This window comes from Molothrus aeneus, chromosome 12 (genome assembly GCF_037042795.1).
Source record: "Molothrus aeneus isolate 106 chromosome 12, BPBGC_Maene_1.0, whole genome shotgun sequence".
Taxonomy (NCBI): Eukaryota; Metazoa; Chordata; class Aves; order Passeriformes; family Icteridae; genus Molothrus; species Molothrus aeneus.
This window is the reverse complement of record NC_089657.1, coordinates 18,054,155-18,066,754: the sequence shown is the minus strand read 5'-3', so window position 1 is coordinate 18,066,754 and position 12,600 is coordinate 18,054,155. Positions and strand designations below refer to the sequence as shown.

Sequence of the window (12,600 nt, the reverse complement as noted above, 5' to 3'; positions counted from 1 at the left end):
GTGGAAATCCCTCCTCTGGTGCCTTGGGTTGAACCCTCTGTTTGAGAGAGGATGTAGATAAAAAATGTCTTAAACATTGCAAAATCTCTTGTCAGTTTGGATGGGTTTAAAAGGGAGCACTCCAAGGAAGATGGGTTGGTTGTCTGAAAATAACACCCAGCCTGGTGTGGGTTCTTTGTTTCAGCAGTGAAGGCTTTGCTGGGAGCTGGGGCCACCTGGCCAAGAGTGACTGAAGAGAAAATAAGGACAAATAATCCAATTTACAGCACAAGTGTGGAAAGTGGTGTTAGGATTGAATGACCAATCTGGTCCTGAGCCCAGAGTTTCATCCTAATCTGCCATCCCCAGAGATATAAAATGAGGGGATGCTCTACCTTCTTCCTCCATGTCTCCAGGAGTGCATCAGATAGCAGAGGATTCCTAAAAATCCTCCCAGGGATGCTAAAGACATCCCAATCTTTTCCAGGAGCTCTTCTTTTGCTGGCCCCGTGAGAAATGTGTTATAAGGGAATGAATCCACCTGGATGGGCCCCACACACAGCAAGGATCAAATTTGACCTATGTCCATCACTCTCCTCTGCACACCTGGGCACTGCTTTGGAATCTGTTGGCCCTTTTTTTTTTTTTTTTTTCATTCCACAGATGTGAAATGGATGCAAAAAAATCAAAGTCATTGCGTAAATAAAAGGAGAAGAAAAATCACAGAGGTCTCTTGGCAGAGAGGAGGGAGACATCCTACTAGAGGTGCTTCTACAACTAGGAGCAGAAAGGAAACCAAGATGGATGTTAGCAAAGAGACATAATTAATGTTCATTTGGGTTTAAGTAGTGGAAAAGAATCATTTCTCTGTGAATTAAGTGGACAACGAGATGCAGAACTAAAAGCTACCTCTCAGACTAGAAAGAGAACTGGAAGGATGTCATTTGCTTTGTGTTGCTCGAAGGTTTTTACACTCACCCCAACCAGAAAGACATCCTGACAGAAGTGCCAACAGGCAACACTCCTCCTACAGCCACCAGGGAGAAAAGAATGCACATTTAGAGGTCATTTTTCCCTGAAGATCACCAGCACCTGGGAACTTTTTGTCACTACTGAAATTTGAATTTTCTCTAGTGATGAGTGCTCTTGACTCAATGGAGTCAAGACACACAAGCTCAGAGCTGAAGATCCATATTTAATCACTTACCACAGAACCCTGGGAATTCCCCCAGCTTTTAATCTCTCTACATTTTATGCTCTGCAGATGCAGCCAAGAGACCTCACTGCCCTAATTTGGCTTCTTTCCATAATTTTATTCTAAATTCATGGCTGCATCTTCCCCCCTCCCAAAAAAAGAGTATCAATTTGTAGATGTGAAAAAGCAGAATGTGCTGTTTATCTCGGATGAATACAAAAACCCCAAATCTTCTGAGACAAAAATGTTCTTTAGAAGATTCTTTCAAGAAAAAAAGATCATTTTCTTAATTATTCACCTCTTTTTCTTGTCAGGCTCATGTAAAACACGCACATCTGATGTGGTGATATCTGTTCTCTGCTGCAAGCTGCCAGAAATACTTGATCTTAGAAAGATCAAGCAGAGCACACCTGAGTGCAATGAAACACTTCACTGCAATGGAAAAGGCAAAATACTTCACATGATTTTCTTCAGCACTCCAGGACAAATTTCACAGCTCCTTAACCTGCACTATATTTAGCGGCAGGATTCAGTGCAAAGGTCTGGTATATTAAAAAATGCCGTGGATTTTTGTGTTTGGCAAAAGTTGGGGAGAGATATTTCTCAGGAATCGTTCCTAATAGCCAACTCTTACACCTCAATATTTAATGGCTGCTTAATTCCTACTAAAATCCAGAACCACATTTTTCATTACCTAATGGGAAATAAAATCAATCCCTTTTAATCGTGATCGATGTGTGGCAGTGCCAGAACTGAACAGATTTATATTTTTAATCAAATTGTGCATCATACTTCAGACTCAATTATTCTGTTAGTGCAGCAATGGCAGCAACAATGTTTTGGGTTTTTTTTGGAGCAAATCAAGCAATACATTTTAGAAAGCTTTCATAACATTCTGCGAGCTGACGTTGGCCAAGCAGCACAATTTCATGAGCTGTCATCACTCTAGGAGAAAAAGAACATCCAGTCATGGTATTCCCAAATCACAGATCCCTGGTTTTGCATTTTATCCCTTTATATCTTTTCAGTTTATCTCTTCTGCTGCACACACCCCCTTTGCTCAGTTCCCTTATTTTGTTTTTCACGTTTTTCCTTCGAGAGCAATTAACCAGTGCCATCACACACACAAACACTCCGTGGCTTTCCTTTTAATGTTATTTTGCCTTGATCTCACATTAATCATTTCTTTGGCTGTTTCTAGACCTTGTGGCATTTATGTTTAGCATACCTGGGTTTGGATTCTGTTGAGCCCTCGGAACCAGAGGATTTGTCCACGTCGGAGCTCTCTCTCTGCATGATCTATTTCTTCAACATCTTCATTGAGCTCTTCCTCAGGGACCTCCTCCTTCTCAGTGAGCCTCCCTGCCTCCTTTAAAAACTTTAGCCTACTTGTTGGGATGGTTGCAATGACCTAAAATTATAAAAAAGTACTGAAAACATAAGCCTCATGCAAGAGCAACAGTATAACAATCTGCTAATTACAGAGTAATTAGAGTAATCATATTTTAGTAAGGTCCATAAAGGTGAGCTAAGCTTGTTCCTAACAGCACCTTGTACTTGGATAACTCCATTTTAGTCCCAAAAATATTTAATTTACTGTGTAAACAATTAGCATGACTTGCACCACTAAACCACAGTGTGGAGCAGATTTCCCAAGGCTGGAAAAGTCTTCTCAATAAAAGAAATTGAAAATAAAAGAAGATGGAAATATTTTAGTGTAAAGAAAACTTAAGCAGATTGATAGCTCTGCAATTAGAGTTTGGGTATTTGTCTGGTAATGGGAGGTGAAAATTCATTGTATCTCATGCTGACAAATCTTCTCACACTCCCTTGGTCCATGGATTCAGCTTCCCTCTGTTCCAGCAGCTGGAATGCTTTTCTGGCCTTTATCAAAACTGAGTTTTCTGAAAGCTGTGGGTCTGGTTGTTGGATTTCTCATAGGGCTGTCTCTCACTCTGTTCCTTACCACCAATAAATTCTGATTAACTTAACCTCTCTTCTTATTCTGCTTGCCCACCCAAGTGGTCCTTGGAAGTAACTAATGCAGGAGAATAATCTTTAAAAATTCCAGATACTGTAGCTGGACAATTATTTTAAATCCATTTCAGTGTTTCCCTGTTGGGCAGTCATTTTCTCTTTGTTCTGATTCCTTGCATAAAACCAGGAGCAAATCATGGCAATTTAAACAAGACATTACCTGGAACACACTGAATGCTTAAAGCAAATCTCCTGCAAAGCAAATTTTTAAACCCACTTAGCAAAAAACTGCTGCAATTTTCCTTTTTGTCTTCATTTCAGCAGCGAGCAACCACAACTGTGAAGCTCAAATGTATGAAAAATGAAGAGAGAACCAAGACAGCTGCCAGAAAATTGGTGAGGAGAGCTTTGGAAAATTGGAATGGATGCAGTGAAGACACACGGAAATGTTCTGGATATTTTCAGGATGAAAGCAAACCTCTGAGTTTGCTGAGGGTCTCCTTGAGCTTCACAATCCACAAGGCCAGTTTTATTACAATGTTTTAAATACAGATTGAAAAAAATAAAAAACCAAACCAAAATAACCAAACCAAACCCAGTTTCTACACTACTATAAAAACCTTTTTAAAGGGGGGGTTGAAAAACAGGATGCAAACCTGGAGAATTAATGGTGTGGCACAAGCAAAGACAGAACAGCAGAGGAAAAAAAAGGGGGAATGCTCATCAATTAAATACTTACTGCAAGTCCTTCAGCCTCCCAGCTTTCAAACTACAATGCCAGCACTCTACAGAGAGAAACTACTGCAAACTCTGGGATCTGATGAAAGTGATGGTGATAAAGGATTTTTAAACCAATATTCATAAAAATAACTCTTCTGGGTCAGAATTGTGGGTAACAGAATGTTCCTCTCTTGCAGCACCTCAGCCAAGCTGATGAGACTCTGCTTTAATTCTTTCCTTAAGGTGTTTACATGGCTTTTTTTATTATTCATTTATTTTCTGGGTATCTGCCAACACCCACCCAGTTCAGGACACAGACTCAATAGAGGTAGATTAAAGAACTAAATGATATTCCCAGGAAAATGATCACAGTTTTAATAAGTGATCAATAATTCTGGGAACAGGATAGGAAATACTTTAGAAAGTCTTGGTTTTCAGAAGGGATGGGAGCTGTTAGAAAATTGTCCCTCCAAGCATCTCAAAATGACTTGCTGGAAACTTCTCCTTTAATTCCTTTCAGAAGTGCCTGCTTTGACACCCAGACTCTGAAATCTTGATTGCCTTTCATGGCTCACCAGAACAGCAGGTTCAGCACGTGGATTGAAAAAAAAAATAAGAATAACAAATTGGTTTTGTGCTGAATGAGTCAGAGCAGCAGAGAAAAGGCAGAGACAGAAGCGAAGCATCACTGCTAAAGGAAAAGAATTCTCTCTCACTGAAGAGCTCCATGAAGAAAAGCCTTGCCACAGACTGTAAATCATGTAAATATGGACAAAATTGATTGGTTTTAGCATCCCATTTTCTTTTCTTGTCACTAAATATTGACCACAAGACAGATATTTTTCCCTCTGTATTCGCTTTCTTCTCAGCAATAAAACTGTGCAGGTGTTCCAATACCAGTTTTAATTTAATGTCTAAGGTCTCACAATAAACCTGGGAAACCTGGGGCAAGTAAAGTGAAAAAAAGATGCTGATATTAGTATTACTTCTTGGTGGTTATGTAATAACCATGGATAACAAAATTTAGAAGCCAAAAAATTTGATCAAAGGCTGTGGGAAATTTTCACAGCTGAATGAAGCAGTTTGGATTCTTGTCCCTCTCCCTGTTTGACTTTCCCTTTCTCCAAAAGTTGGTATATTTTCCAAGCAGTAGGAAAAAAAACCCAATAAATCCTTCCTTTCTGAGATTATCAAACTGATTTTAGGTCTTCCTCCTACAAGGCCTTAAGTCAAATCCTGACCTCAAGTAAGAATTACAGCAGAATCAGCTGCTAGTGATGGTTTTCAGCCAGATCTGCATTAAAAGCTGTTCTGATTCTGAGCTTATTTCTAAGGAAAACTGAGGCCAGTATGTCAAAAAAAGTTTTTTGTTTTTTTTTTTTTTCTCATAAGAGAACAAATAATCAGAATTGAAAGCAAGCATTTTTTCACTACAATTGCAGTAGAACCACAGCAGAATTCAACTGCAGTAAGCAATTTCTTGACTCTTCATAGAAGCAAACTGTGGATCTACAAATCTCTCTACATCTGAGAGAAAAAAATGTAACCACATTTTTCTTTACTGCACCAGGTGGCAACAACTTAAATACCCTATTAGTGCATTCAGAGGTGAAAAAATATTATTATTATTATTATTATTATTATTATTATTATTATTATTATTATTATTATTATTATTATTATTATTATTATTATTAACTTTGCAACCTGTGTTTGCATATAAAAGAACAATGTAGAATGTTAACAATACTGATTGTGTATGTGTATCACTTCCAGAGAGTTAATCCCAATTTATTTAATATCATCTCATTGACATTTGTTTCTTCATCAATACATAATTCTATATTAGCCATTGATGACAGAGGATATGGCAGAAATTGAAAAGGACATGTTAATTTAACTGCCATTTTCTACAACTATTAAAGGCAAAAAAAAATCTTTGTTTTTTTGCACTCCCTCTTCCATCCTTCACACACAGAATTAGGTGGATGGAGAATCACAGCAGAAATGTTTTGAAGGCATTGGAATTTTTCCTATGACAGTAGCCAGAATGACAATTTCAGCAAGGGAATGAGTTGCTTGACCTAGAACCAGAACTTCATTTCAGCTCCAAAACTTTGCCACATACTACAGGAGGAATTCTATTCCAGGAAAGGTCACACTGCATTTCCCTTTGCTGCATTTTTTTTGTGACTAAAAGACTGAAGTTGTGACTCAACATCCTTCACAAAAAAGCCTAATTGAAGATGGCCCTGGTGATAGCACACCCTGCTAGAAAGGAAAGATTTGAAAATTAACAAAAAACCCCAAAGGAACAGAGGGATAAATTATCCTTTCTAATAAATCTCTCCTTGAAGCTCTCAGAGAGCACCTGGGGTTTCAGTGAGGGCTGCACTGGGCACTGAGAGAGGAAATCACAGGAATATCAACAATATCACACTTTTGAATGTGCAGCTTCCTGAATGCTTACCTGACCCCACACCAGCTCTCCTAATCCAATAAATACACACCACATCCACTGGTCCAGCTGCAGGGGAGAACAGCTGAATGGTTTTCCTCCAAACTGGACAATTACTATCTACAAAGAGAAGCACGAGGGAAAAGGGGTCAATTTTTCAGGGAGAAAAGGCAACAAAACAAAAACAAACGCAGCCAGACCAAAAAAAAAGAATAAAAAATAAATAAACTAAAAAACCAAAACCAAAAAAAACCCAAACAAACAAAAAAAACCTGCTTAATTTTGGTCCCAAAAAACCCCCATCAAACCCCACAAACTTCTGCATGCCCAATTAAAAGAGATTTGGGGTTGATCAGCAGCAGTTCAGACTGAAGTTCCTCAGCCTCATATTTAACAGTGGTCAGATATGAATGGTCAGGAAAAAAGAGAACAGGACAGTCCCCATGTGCTCTCCCAGCTCCTGATTTATTTGATTTATTGACCCTGATCCAATTTATTTTGGAATGTCCATTGCAAGAGAGGCTTTTCCCTCTGAGTAACATTTTAGTGTGTATTGACAGATGTGCATCATGGAGAGACAGAGGGTACAGAAAACTCTAGATCTGTTGGAGGAAAAGGCTGGGACGACCCCACACTTTCAGCAGGATAGCAACACACAGAGTCTGAGCAGACTGAGAAGGTTTTGCTAACTGAAAATCAGATATTATTGATATTTCTTGTTAATATTGCTGCTGCAAAACTGGGGACCTGAAATCAATCCAGAGATTTAAATTGTCCAAGTTTTAAACTCATGATTTTGAATTAGATGTTAAAGACCATCACTGTGAAGTTCTGCTCCTGTCACTGATGCCCTTCCTCCAATATTCAGTTTATTGAGGAGTTTCCTTTTTTAAATCACTGTAGCCCAAGCTCAAACTGCTCTTTCCTCCTCCTTCCTCCTCCCAGGAGAAAGGCGCCAATGCTGAGCTGCCACTGCAGAGCTGAGCAATAACAACGAGATAAAAATAGATTTCTAAATGATAATATCAAATAGTATCAAGTACAGGATGGATGCCAGCAAAAGAATGGATGCAGGAGTAGAAGAGGGAATTCTTACAGAAGAAAAATTTGGGGAAAATGTGTACTACTGTGATAATATTCACTTGTGATGGGACAGCAAAGTCAGGAGAGGAACATGAGGAATCACAATCCAGGGGCATCATTGCTGGGAATAACAAGGAGCATTGGGCAGTGACATTGAAAAGAAGAACAGTTCAGCATCAGCTGTTTGGAAGTATATTTGTCTTTTCAAGGAGTAAAAAATAATTGTAAAATGCTTTGCTGGTATGGTATTAAACAATTTCTTCTTTAAAAAACAGTTACAATATCAATGATGGTGTTATTATTGTCCATGCTAAGATTAATTTAAGAAATAACCCAGTTAAAAGGATCAAAATTTCTGTTTTATTAGCATGGCTACATAACATTTTCCATTATTAACACTTGTATGGATTGAGAAAATACATGAAACCAGGTAGTTTACTCTTAAATGGACCTCCTGCAGCACTTAGATTTAAAATTAAAGAAAAAATCAAAAACACAGAGAAGAAAATCCCAAAAAAACCTTTGTGTTTGATTTTTTTGAGTGGATTTGGGATGATTTGGGATGAAGAGCAAGTGATTCTTGCCCAGAGCTTTACCTGAATAGCAAAGGTGCCCAGGACAATAGTGCAAAAGATGGGGTTTCTGAAGATGCCGTCGAAGACGTTCCTCTCGCCGTGGATCTTGCGGGCGTTGATCTCGTTGAAGAGCTGCATCATGACAAAGGTGTTGAAGATGATGGTGTAGTGCTCAGAAGGAGGGGAGTGAAGAGGGGCATTCCTCCCACTGTCAATCTTAAACATTTTCTCACCTAGGTGTAAGACAAAAAAGAAAAGTTTCCTCTAGAATGAATCAATCCAATTTATATTCCACTCGTATTCTTCAGCCTGTTGCCTTCTTTGCTCTGCTTTTTCTAGATAAAACTTTTCTTGCACCAATGAGCAAAACACGTCTCAACTGAGCAAGAAGCTGTTCAAATGCTGACTCTTATCTAGCAATACCTAACTCCTATCTAACAACACCTGCACAACGTTGTCAGTCCTACTCTTACTTTCCCAAGTAGGAATTACTCTAAGCACTCAGTTCTTTCAGGTGTAACAAAATCTTAAGGTCATTGCCAGAGTGTTTGAATTTTCTACAGTGGTTAGAAGCCACCTCTCTTCATCAGGTTTTACCCCTTTACTAATCCAGTAACTTCTGCCAAGCATTGAAGGATATCAGTCACAAAAGACACAGGCATTCCTGGTTTTAAAGAGATTTGGGGGTTGATCAGCAGCAGGCACTGCTGTTTAGTTTGATAGTTTGGCTTTCACTCATAGATCTGACCAATCAAAAAGCAAGATACAACCCATGATGAGTAACTAAAAATGTGGTGAGCTTGGAAAAAATAAAGTTGTTTTTTTTTTTTTAATACCACAGCCTGACAGGACCAGACAGTGAATTCTGGATTTCTGATGTCTCAAAGACATTTATGTTTTGTATGTTCAAACATAATGTATTTCTAAAAATAAAAAAGATAAAAACTTGATGTACTGGTCTCTGAAGAAAACTCCTACAAAAGAAAGGAATTATTATTTGACCAAAATAGAAATAATTCTCATTAATTAGAAATTTAATTATGGAGGCACTGAGTTTTGCACATCATGTCACTGCAAAGCTGAGCCTTGTGGAGTTTAGAAAGGAAAAGATTATTTCCAAGGCTTATCAGAAAATTGTCTGGGATGTGTCCTTCAAAGTATGCAGGAGTTTTCCAAAGACACCCAGGAGCAATTAGAATAGGGGGGGAAAGCCTGGTTTGCTTTTCATCTGACTCAATATAAAATATTTTAAACCATAAAATTCATCAAAAAGCCATTCTAACTCCCCATAAAGTTCACAGAAGTTCTTGTTCCAAGATGCATATCACATGAATTACTAAGAATTTCTTCATCTTCCTCTTCACCTGTTTTAGAGAACCTGAAATTCCAATTTCCTAATGCAGACATTCTCAAAATTCCCTGTAAATCTAACAATGATAGAGACCACCTCACTTCAGAAACCTGGCTATTTTTTTGGTTCAATTCCATTGTGAACAGATCATTGCCTCCTCTGAGCATCCCAAATAATATACCAGATGGCCATAAAGTGGACAAGGCTTTTACAATGGAGCTCAAAAACCTCCAAAAAAAAATCATAAATTTACATTTGTAGCTTCTCTGAAGTCTGTGTATAAGGAAAAAAAACAAATCTGAAAGACAACACACGTGATTTAACAGTGACTACAAAGTGACAAGAAGACAATACCCAACTGAAAAAATCATCTGTCCTTTGAGAGGGTTCAGTTATTATTGTGGAGCAACAGAATCTATTAATAGCTCCTACTATTCCCTGCAGCAAGAAACATTTCTCCTCCTTCCCTGCCCTCTCCAAAATACAACCTATAAAAAGCATTCATTGCCAGCAAGGCCTGAAGAAGAATCCAGTAATCCAATAAATTAGACTTTTCACCCCCTTTTAATATCCATTCCAGAAATTAAATGTCAAAGCAGAGTATTATTTGTATCACTTAACACTGATTACTTACTTTCCATACCACTTAAGATCAACATTATTTCTGGACTGTGGACAACACTTTGCTCTTGGTAAAATGGATCTTGATTTTTATTGTGGTTTGTTTTGTGGGTTTTTTAAAATTTGTTTTTACGTCCCTATTCACCACAACAAGCCTCACAATGAAATCTCAGTATAGAAGCAGCAGGGTGGACACTCCTATTACAGCATAACCTTCTATGCTGTGTTTGGATACAAACTTTTGCCAAAGTCCAAACCTGTATTTTACAAGGGCTAAAAAGCTCAATGAGGCCATTCCCAAGCTAACAATATATGGAAAGTATCTACAACATGATACCTTCTGTGCTTCCCATCCCATCAACCAGGATTCACAGAGTCACAGAGTGACTGGGTTGGGAGAGACCTTCAAGATCATCAAGTCCAACCAGCCTAAACACCTCAACTAAACCATGGCACCTCAGGCCCTAACCCCTCAACTAAACCATGGCACCTCAGGCCCTAACACCTCAACTAAACCATGGCACCTTTAGAACAGGCCCTAACACCTCAACTAAACCATGGCACACATGGAACAGGCCCTAACACCTCAGCTAAACCATGGCACACATGGAACAGGCCCCAACACCTCAACTAAACCATGGCACCTTTGGAACAGGCCCTAACACCTCAGCTAAACCATGGCACACATGGAACAGGCTCTAACACCTCAGCTAAACCATGGCACCTTTGGAACAGGCCCTAACACCTCAGCTAAACCATGGCACACATGGAACAGGCTCTAACACCTCAGCTAAACCATGGCACCTTTGGAACAGGCCCTAACACCTCAGCTAAACCATGGCACACATGGAACAGGCTCTAACACCTCAGCTAAACCATGGCACCTTTGGAACAGGCCCTAACACCTCAGCTAAACCATGGCACACATGGAACAGGCTCTAACACCTCAACTAAACCATGGCACACATGGAACAGGCCCTAACACCTCAACTAAGCCATGGCACCAAGTGCCACATCCAGGTTTTTTTTAAACACATCTAGGTATGGTGACTCCACCACCTCCCTGGGCAAGCCATTCCAGTGCTTTATCACTCTTTCTGTGAAACACTTTTTCTTGATATCCAAAAAGAAGTTTAAGGATCACGAAGGAAGACAAGAAGCGCGCATAAATTCGTTACATTTAAAGCATTTTGACACTGCAGCCATCCAACCCAGCTGCTCGTGAGCAGAGCAGCGAGCATGGGCGAGCTTCTCACCAACAAAGAGCAGGGTGAAGATGAGGGTGAGCTGGTAGACGGCATGGCCCAGGATGTTTTTCATCATGGTGCGGGAGATGAGCGGCTTGTTGCGGCCATAGGGCTTGCGCAGCAGCAGCGCCTCGGTCGGCGGCTCCGTGGCCAGCGCCAGCGAGGCAAACGTGTCCATGATCAGGTTCACCCACAGCATCTGCACGGCCTTCAGGGGAGAGTCCTGAGGGGAAAAATCAAAATGTTTGTATTTTCCAAGAAAAGCCTGGCTGGGGGTTCATTTTTCTCATGGGGCTCAGAAATCCCAGCACTGAGGACCCTTCTTCCTTCTGTATACCTTCTGTATTTCCTTCTGCAGGACCAGGAGCACAATGACCCGAGCAGAGAGAAATTATCTGCCTGCAGGCATTTCATCAGCACCATTTGCAACCACAAAACTCAAACCAAGCATGACAGTAACTCCTTCTAACACCTATTGCTATGCTCTCCTTTCCTTCATGCATCGTGCCTGAATTTTCAGCTGAAATTAGATATAACTAGAGAATCCAAGTTTCTCTCGTGGAAGAATCATTATATTATTGAAACAGATTAAAAAGTAACATTTCCTTTATACTAAAACCTGCCTGTCTTTTTTTTTTTTAGAGACAGCTTGAAATTATTAAAAATTTATGGAACAATTATGGTGACATCGTGATACATTACACTTAAATAAGATCATTACAGTAGTGACATAATAAAAAAAAAGCCTGATATTTTGATAAAAAAATAATCTTAAACTTATTAAACTATATCAAATGTGCAAAAGCAAGACCTATTCTTTTAGTACTAAAAGGAAAGCACATTTGGCACTATGGAAATGGAATGAAAAACCCCAAATACTGGTATTTGATGCAGGCTGTGGTTTTGGAAGCAGCTCTCCAGTCACTAGAAGGAGCTCTTTCCTCACACAATCCCATAAAGTCTGTGGTCATAATACAGAGGACTTTAGGTCATGTTTAAAAACCCCCAAATTAACTAAATAAAGCAAAGTTACACAGATCTCAGGAGGATGCTGGACAACCCTTAACAAAGTTTTGGTGTGTAACTCACTGGGGCAGCTGTGAAGAGAGAGGAATGTTTCAAAGAGCCAGCGGAGGAAAACCAAAAAAACCAAACTCCTGGGCCTTTAGACTGTATCAAACAGGCAGCATTAGCCAGGTCTGCTTCCTGTTCCAAACAAACTGTTTTTATGAGGGGAAAAAAGAATCACCAAAGTAATAAGGCATCAACATGACAAATTTCATCATGAAATTGAGTTACTCTGCTGCATGAAAGCTGGGAAGAGGGAGCACTATTTTTATGTATTTCATTACCATGGTGCTGCAGCAACGAAGCCAAAACAACGTAGAGGACAG

At 39.4% G+C, this 12,600-nt stretch overlaps 1 protein-coding gene across 12 annotated transcripts in view; it reads right to left on the bottom strand.

The window, feature by feature from the left end:
- The window catches only part of ATP2B2 (ATPase plasma membrane Ca2+ transporting 2), a 301,755-nt gene that overhangs the window by 15,300 nt on the left and 273,855 nt on the right, over positions 1 to 12,600 (bottom strand). For all 12 annotated transcript variants that reach the window (XM_066558014.1, XM_066558016.1, XM_066558015.1 and 9 more), the window contains 4 exons: positions 11,216 to 11,429; positions 8,009 to 8,220; positions 6,342 to 6,449; positions 2,403 to 2,585 (listed from right to left, as the gene is read on the bottom strand). In XM_066558014.1, the coding sequence (XP_066414111.1) occupies positions 2,403 to 2,585; positions 6,342 to 6,449; positions 8,009 to 8,220; positions 11,216 to 11,429 (717 nt within the window). The remainder of the gene's footprint in view (positions 1 to 2,402; positions 2,586 to 6,341; positions 6,450 to 8,008; positions 8,221 to 11,215; positions 11,430 to 12,600) is intronic.